General features: G+C 42.9%; 1 protein-coding gene across 1 annotated transcript; it reads right to left on the reverse strand.

The window, feature by feature from the left end:
- Window positions 1–5,036: 5,036 nt before the first annotated feature.
- LOC310906347 (olfactory receptor 10AC1-like) lies at window positions 5,037–6,047 on the reverse strand (the record flags this gene model as incomplete). The annotated part of the gene is made up of 1 exon (XM_083855531.1): window positions 5,037–6,047. One exon carries the CDS (start codon window positions 6,045–6,047, stop codon window positions 5,037–5,039), a length of 1,011 nt encoding a protein of 336 aa, XP_083711657.1.
- Window positions 6,048–6,392: the final 345 nt, after the last annotated feature.

Raw genomic sequence — 6,392 nt, forward strand, 5'->3', positions numbered from 1 at the left:
GAGTTGCTGTCCAGTGCAGAAAGGAAATAGTTTCCACTGGTCACTGTGTTAGCAAGCAGCATTCTCCCTGAGTGGTTTCAAGGTGGACGTCAGGAGAAGGTTTTTGAAACAGACACCTTGCAGGTGGAAAGAGGGCATTGAACATGTTAACATCTTCCCAACTCACTGCCAACTCTATTCCCAGTTCAGCCTCCCACTTGATTTTTTGAAACTTGAACTCTTTAATTAAATCAAAACATGAAAACTAAAATGAATGCTGAGAGCAACTGTACACCGAAACCACAATGAAACACAACACAGATTTTAGGAGACCTGATTTTCAGCAGTGACTAGGCTAGAGGCCATATGCTGCTGAGCCATCAGGTCTTCCCTCAACTTTACATGGCAATTTGTAGAACCAGCCGGTCTCCCATCTTTACATACCAATTTGTAAAGCCAGACTGTCTCATATTCTTGCACTTATGCAGGTGAAGCCAAGGGTGCACACTGGGTGGGTATCGACCTTCCCATTCTCACTTTTTCCTGGACTTGCTTGGAAGACAACTGAGCACAATAGGATCTTCAGAGCCAAGAGCTTTAGGTTAGGGATATAGTGCTGGAATTATTAATAACACCTTCAGTCAGCTTTTTGATGTGGAGGTGCTTGTAGGGCAAGGTGAAACTAATTCTGAAACCAACCAGCTGGCAGGAGCTTCACCTCATTCTTCAGTTCTGCTTTGGTCTCCAGATTAGTTTTTGTCCTATGTTCCTGCATGCTTCCTGAAACAATCCATTAAAGGAAACTTAAGGCCTGTACAACAACTGAGTTGATAAATAAAAAGCTTGTAGAAATGTTTAATTCTGTGGAGAAATGGCAGATCATTTAAATATATTTATTTCCCATTAGCTTGTTTATGGGGGTGTAAACTATATTTTTTCATATTATATAGGAACCTATCAGATTTTATATGCTGGATATGTAACTTCATATAATAGTAAAAAAAAATTCAGGAAGGACTCCTCTCTCTTCTTTAGTAAGTCTTCTATCTATAAATATCTGCAAGAGAAACTCCTATAGCATTCTAGTCTTTATCATAGTAAAGTAGGTAAGTAGTAAGGCACAGTAAATATTAATCCTTTGGCATGTTCATAATAAACATGGAAGCAGAGGCCTTTCCTCAATAAAGCAAATATTTGACATTTTACCCTCATGATATAAACATCTATTTTCTAGGTTTACTACTAAGCCCACATCCATTTCATTTTACACCTTCATTGTTGTAAATAGCTGTATTAATTTCACCTTTCTGCTTCAGCTCAAATGACAAAAAAATCTATTTGGGTAAATATAGGATTACTTACAGGTTTTCTAAGCTTTTAAGGAATTTGAAAAAAAGAAAGGCTGGTGGACTCACTTTCCATGTTAGCCAAAACAGACAGGATGTGATAACATGACTTTGTCAAGGGGAGATAAATACACTGAAATTTCTTCCAAGCTCTTAAAACTGGATTTTTGCCAATTTTTCAACTTTCCTTACCCATAATAGAAACAAATTCCTTAAATAAACTTTTTGTATTTATACTCCTAGGAAAATAAGGAATTTTTTTTTGTAATGTAAGTGCATTTAATTCTTTTAGGAGATTGATTATTTATAGGAACAACTTTTGAAAAATGTCTTACCTGGATTGCCAGCAAAATAGTGTACAAAATTTTTTTGTGGTAAAAAAGCATTTTTCACTGCTTTCTCTTTATACTGAAAGTGAGGTTTCCCTTGTATCCTCCCCAGTATCACTGGTACTGGTAGTAGCTCTCAAGGAACCACCTTGAAGTATCTCCCAGAGTGGAGGAACCTCTTTCAGTGGCATTTACCATTCAAGGTGCTGAACCTTGAGTATCCTGAATGCTGCCCAAAGTCTGTGCCATCATCCTCCAAACTCTCCTCGTTTTTGAGAATATGGACTGCACTGATGTGATCTTACAGGTTGAACTCTTACAGGCTGGGCTCTGGTGCTCCACCATTGATAAGATCTGTGTTCTCACACAGTGCTTGCTCAGGGCTGCCCTTACGAAATTAATTGCAAGGGTGAATACTCTGTTTTTATGGCTGTGTAAACCATTAAGTGATTCTTAGTGATGTCCTAATTGGTTTCACTGGAAAACTTCATGACATCTATGTTTTCCAGGTCTCTGCAAATTTGGGAATGCAAGCATTCTTCTTCCAAGAAAGGACAGGACCATTTGTGAAATGCAGGCACCCAGCTGTATTCATTCACTGGGGAATCCTGAGTCCCTACCCAACCCAAAAAACTACAACACCCACGGAAAGATCTTTTCCATACCCATCTTTGGTTGAGGTGGAATGCGCACTTGTCAAAATCTGCACTGCCTCACTGGATCCTGCTTTCTCTATGAAGTTCTGAAGAGAACTTTAAAATTACCTTTTTTTAATCATTATTCTGTGCTCATGCCTGCATCAGGGATGGTGCTGCTTTACTTCAGCTGAGCCCTCTCCAGCTCTCAGGACATGGTGTGCTGAGTCAACAGGACTGAAATAGCCTCTTGTTGAGTGGAAAAGGGACCCCAGGCAGTTCCAGTCAATTAAAAGATAACATTTTAGAAAGGAAGTGGGTCTGATATCTCTTATACATTGCTGCTGCTCTTACCTCAGAAGCTACCCCTCTTCCCACTCTTATCCCTGAGTCTTCTCTGCAGATCTATACAGTGCTCAACACAGCTGGCATGGGGCTGGGGGGAAAGGGTGCTGTGAATGGGTGTGGGAACACTGATGGGGCTAGTCTTGGACTAGTGGGTGTGGGAATACTGGTGAGAATGGTCTTGGACTCTGGGATATCTCCTCACTCTGATCATCTTTAAGGACATTAGGTAGAGAAGGTGTCTTCTCAGAAAGCCTCCACTGCTTGTTATACTTCCCACATGTATCTCAGAATGAAAGAGCTGGGAGTCTAACCTGGCTGCTGTTTAGGTCATGTCATCCCTTCCAAAAGCATCATCTGTATCTTTGTAGTGAGGAGAGGTCTGCCCAAGTGCCTCTGTTCCACAGTGGTTCACAAGGAACATCCTAGCTCAGGGGATAGCCCTGCTATCTTCTCACAGCTGGCAGCAGGTAACAGTTATCTCTCTGCTATCCCATGCCCACAGCTGCCAGAAATATGTGAGGGCCTCTACCAAGGCCTTGAACAGTACTATGAACCTCAGTGTCTTCCTGAGTTCTTCAGTTTTATTGCCAGGCATTTGGATACATCAATACCTCCTAGAAAGCAGGTTAGAAATTTCTGATGCAAAGTCCTGCTAATCTCAGGAAGGACCTCTGGCCGTCTCAAGTCCATCCAACTGCTTGCAGCAGGATTAACTTCAAAGCTTCATTTGACTTGACAGGATTTAGAATTTATGCTTCCTATTTTTTCTGTGCTCATTACAGTTACTTAATAGTATTTGATTCAAAGCACTTCTCTAATGTAATTCTGAAGTACTTATCTATTAGTACGTAGTGTTCTTTCATTGAGACCCTCCCCTTCTCAATTTTGGAAAGCTGGCAGGTGATTAAAATGTTCACTGCAACTTTGATAATTTTTAAATAATGCAGCTAAATGTTTGCCCACAGAGTAATTAGGTATTCATTGACATGAGAGCCAATATTCTGTGTTAATGATTTAGGCAGGCTAGAACTGTGAACTTGAAGACAGCTTTTAATGTCAGTTTTAAATTCTACATTTCTCTTTTGTCAGAAGGCTCCAAGTTAACTTCCTTAGTTACATTGCTAATTTCTTATATTTGTCAAATCCACTTTGCATAATTTTTAATGATTGTAGCCCAGAGAAAGCAAATACCACTCTACTCTCTCAATCTGCCCAGAGAGAGAGATAAGGGCAGTTGGGGTGCTGAAATTCCTTCAGATTAGACACAGGAACAGAAGCAAACATTTTAAATTTTTTCTCAACCATTTTCTACATAAGAGGTGGGTTCTGAATCATAGGGTCTCTATGGCCTTTAAAGAGACATGGGGGAGGGAAGTATTAAATAAAATAATGAAGTTGGTTCCCCCCCCCCCCGCCTTCCTGTCCAAAATTGATTTTCTCTAATTTGTCTGAATCACCCTGTTCCTCCTACACATAGGAAACTCATAAAATAACACTGCTTTGCACCTTTCAGACTCTTATGCCTGCTGCAGTCCAGCCTGTGCTGTAAGTCTCACTGGTTTTGCTGAGGAAATTGCAATAAGTGTGGCAGCAGTATTATTACTTTTACAATTATAGATATCAACATTCCCCAGGCATTCATATTTACATGATGCAGTCTTTCCTGGTAAAAGTCCCATGATAAGACAAGGATCTTAGCCTTTGCGTTGCCATAGGAACAACCCAAACTTAAAGCGTCTCCCTATAAAAGGAAATATGTTTTGCTTCCTGCAAAACAGGCATAGGAAAGTCATACTCTTGTTAGACTAATGGCATTTAAACTTTCAATATCTAGCATAATTCGAGGATAGATAAGTTTACAGTAACAGTCTTTTCATTTGTTGTGGGATGCCAGAGTGCAGCCTTCTGCTAAATTTGGGGAAAACCTCAGCTATTTTACCCTTCTTTCTAGCCATGGGCTTTCTTCTTCTAACCTTCCTTTAAGCCCCTACAGATTTATTGTGCTGCTGAACTTACCAGTCTAAAATCTGTGCTGACTACCCAATTTCTACTGTCATCTTGACAGAAAAATAATGAAACCAATCCTTCAATATTCTTTATTAGCTTTAAAAAAAATTGTGTTGATCTTCTAATTGTGCTGGGATGACTATGAATGTAAGCCTGAATATGTATGTGATCACAGAAGCGAGACCAGTGATTGATCAAAGCTCTTCATCCTCACAACTCACTTAAGCATTTTCCTTTAGATCAAGTGTTATGTTGGGGATTTTTTTGAACAGAGATATCTTTTTCTCATAAATGTAGTGATGCATGTAGAATCCTGCCTGGATATCTGCCTTAGCAAAGTCTCTGGTGATCTGGTTATGGGGCTGTTTTGCAACAGGCATGTGTTTATTCTACTAAAATTTACCGCACATATACATCACAACTCTGATAGCATCCCCGTTCACCTGAGCTATTTTCTTCCTCCTCAGCATTTTCCTGAGCACTCCTCTGATTTCCTTGTTCCTCCAGCTATAAATGAGGGGATACATTAATGGGGTAATATTGGTGTAGACCAGAGACACCACCTTGTCTCGAGCAGGTGAGTAACTGGACTTGGGGCGGATGTAAATGAAGGTGGCACATCCGTAGTGCAGTAAGGTGATGGCCAGGTGTGAAATGCAGGTGCAGAAGGCCTTGCCCCTTCCTGCAGGGGAGGTGATGCGTAACAAATCTGTGGCAATGCAGACGTAGGAGGCCAGGATGAGGAGGAAGGGGAGCAGCAGAAGGAGCACGCAGGCAGCCAGCAGAGGCAGCTCAGCGCCGTAGCTCTGCGTGCAGGCCACGTGCAGCATGGCGGGGACGTCGCAGAAGAAGTGGTCGATGCGGCGGGGCTGGCAGAAAGGCAGGCGGAACACGGCCACCGTCAAGGTCAGGGCCACGGCGGAGGCTCCCAGGGCGCAGGCGAGGGCCAGGCGGAGGCACAGCCCCTGGCTCATCAGGGCCGCGTAGCGCAGGGGCTGGCAGATGGCCACGTAGCGGTCGTAGGACATCGCTGCCAGCAGGAAGCACTCGGCCCCGCCGAGGGCCACGAAGAGGAGCATCTGTGCGGCACAGCCCAGGAAGGAGATGGTGCTGCCCTCCGCTGCCACCAGGCTGAGGAGAGCCTTGGGGACAATGACTAAAGTGTAGAAGAGCTCAATGGCAGAGAGTTGGCAGAGAAAGAGCAGCATGGGAGGACGTGAGGGCTCCATAACCACTGCCAGGAAGATCATCATATTCCCTGCCAACGTGACCAAGTGAATGACGAGGAAGACAAGGAAGAGCAGGACCCGCAGACGGAGCAGCTCGGAGAAGCCGAGCAGGAGGAACTCCATGGTTGCACCAGTGCTCACATTGTCTCTCCCCATGCAGCCTTCACATGGCATCTGCAGGAGAGGAACAGAAGGGAAATCGCTGGCAATCAATTCCATATAGGAGATAATATTGCATTACTGTAGAACAAGTGTAGTAAAGTGTGATAAGTGTGACATTGGGGTAAAAATTTGTGATAAAAGAATATAGAAATATATGTTAGATTGCTGTTAATAAAAAAATGTGAAAAGGTAGAGTCTGTAGAAAAATTTCCTCCAGGCTAGCCTGCTGCCGTTTCCCAGCCCGAGACAAAGAACGGGACAGGAGCCATCAGGACGAACAAAGACACTAGCCAACCCAGATAAGAATCGGCATCATACCCAGACAGAGAAATTCCTCCCCGAACAAAGGGGAATTCT

This window comes from Zosterops lateralis, assembly GCF_965231275.1.
Source record: "Zosterops lateralis genome assembly, chromosome: 2".
NCBI classification, from domain to species: Eukaryota; Metazoa; Chordata; class Aves; order Passeriformes; family Zosteropidae; genus Zosterops; species Zosterops lateralis.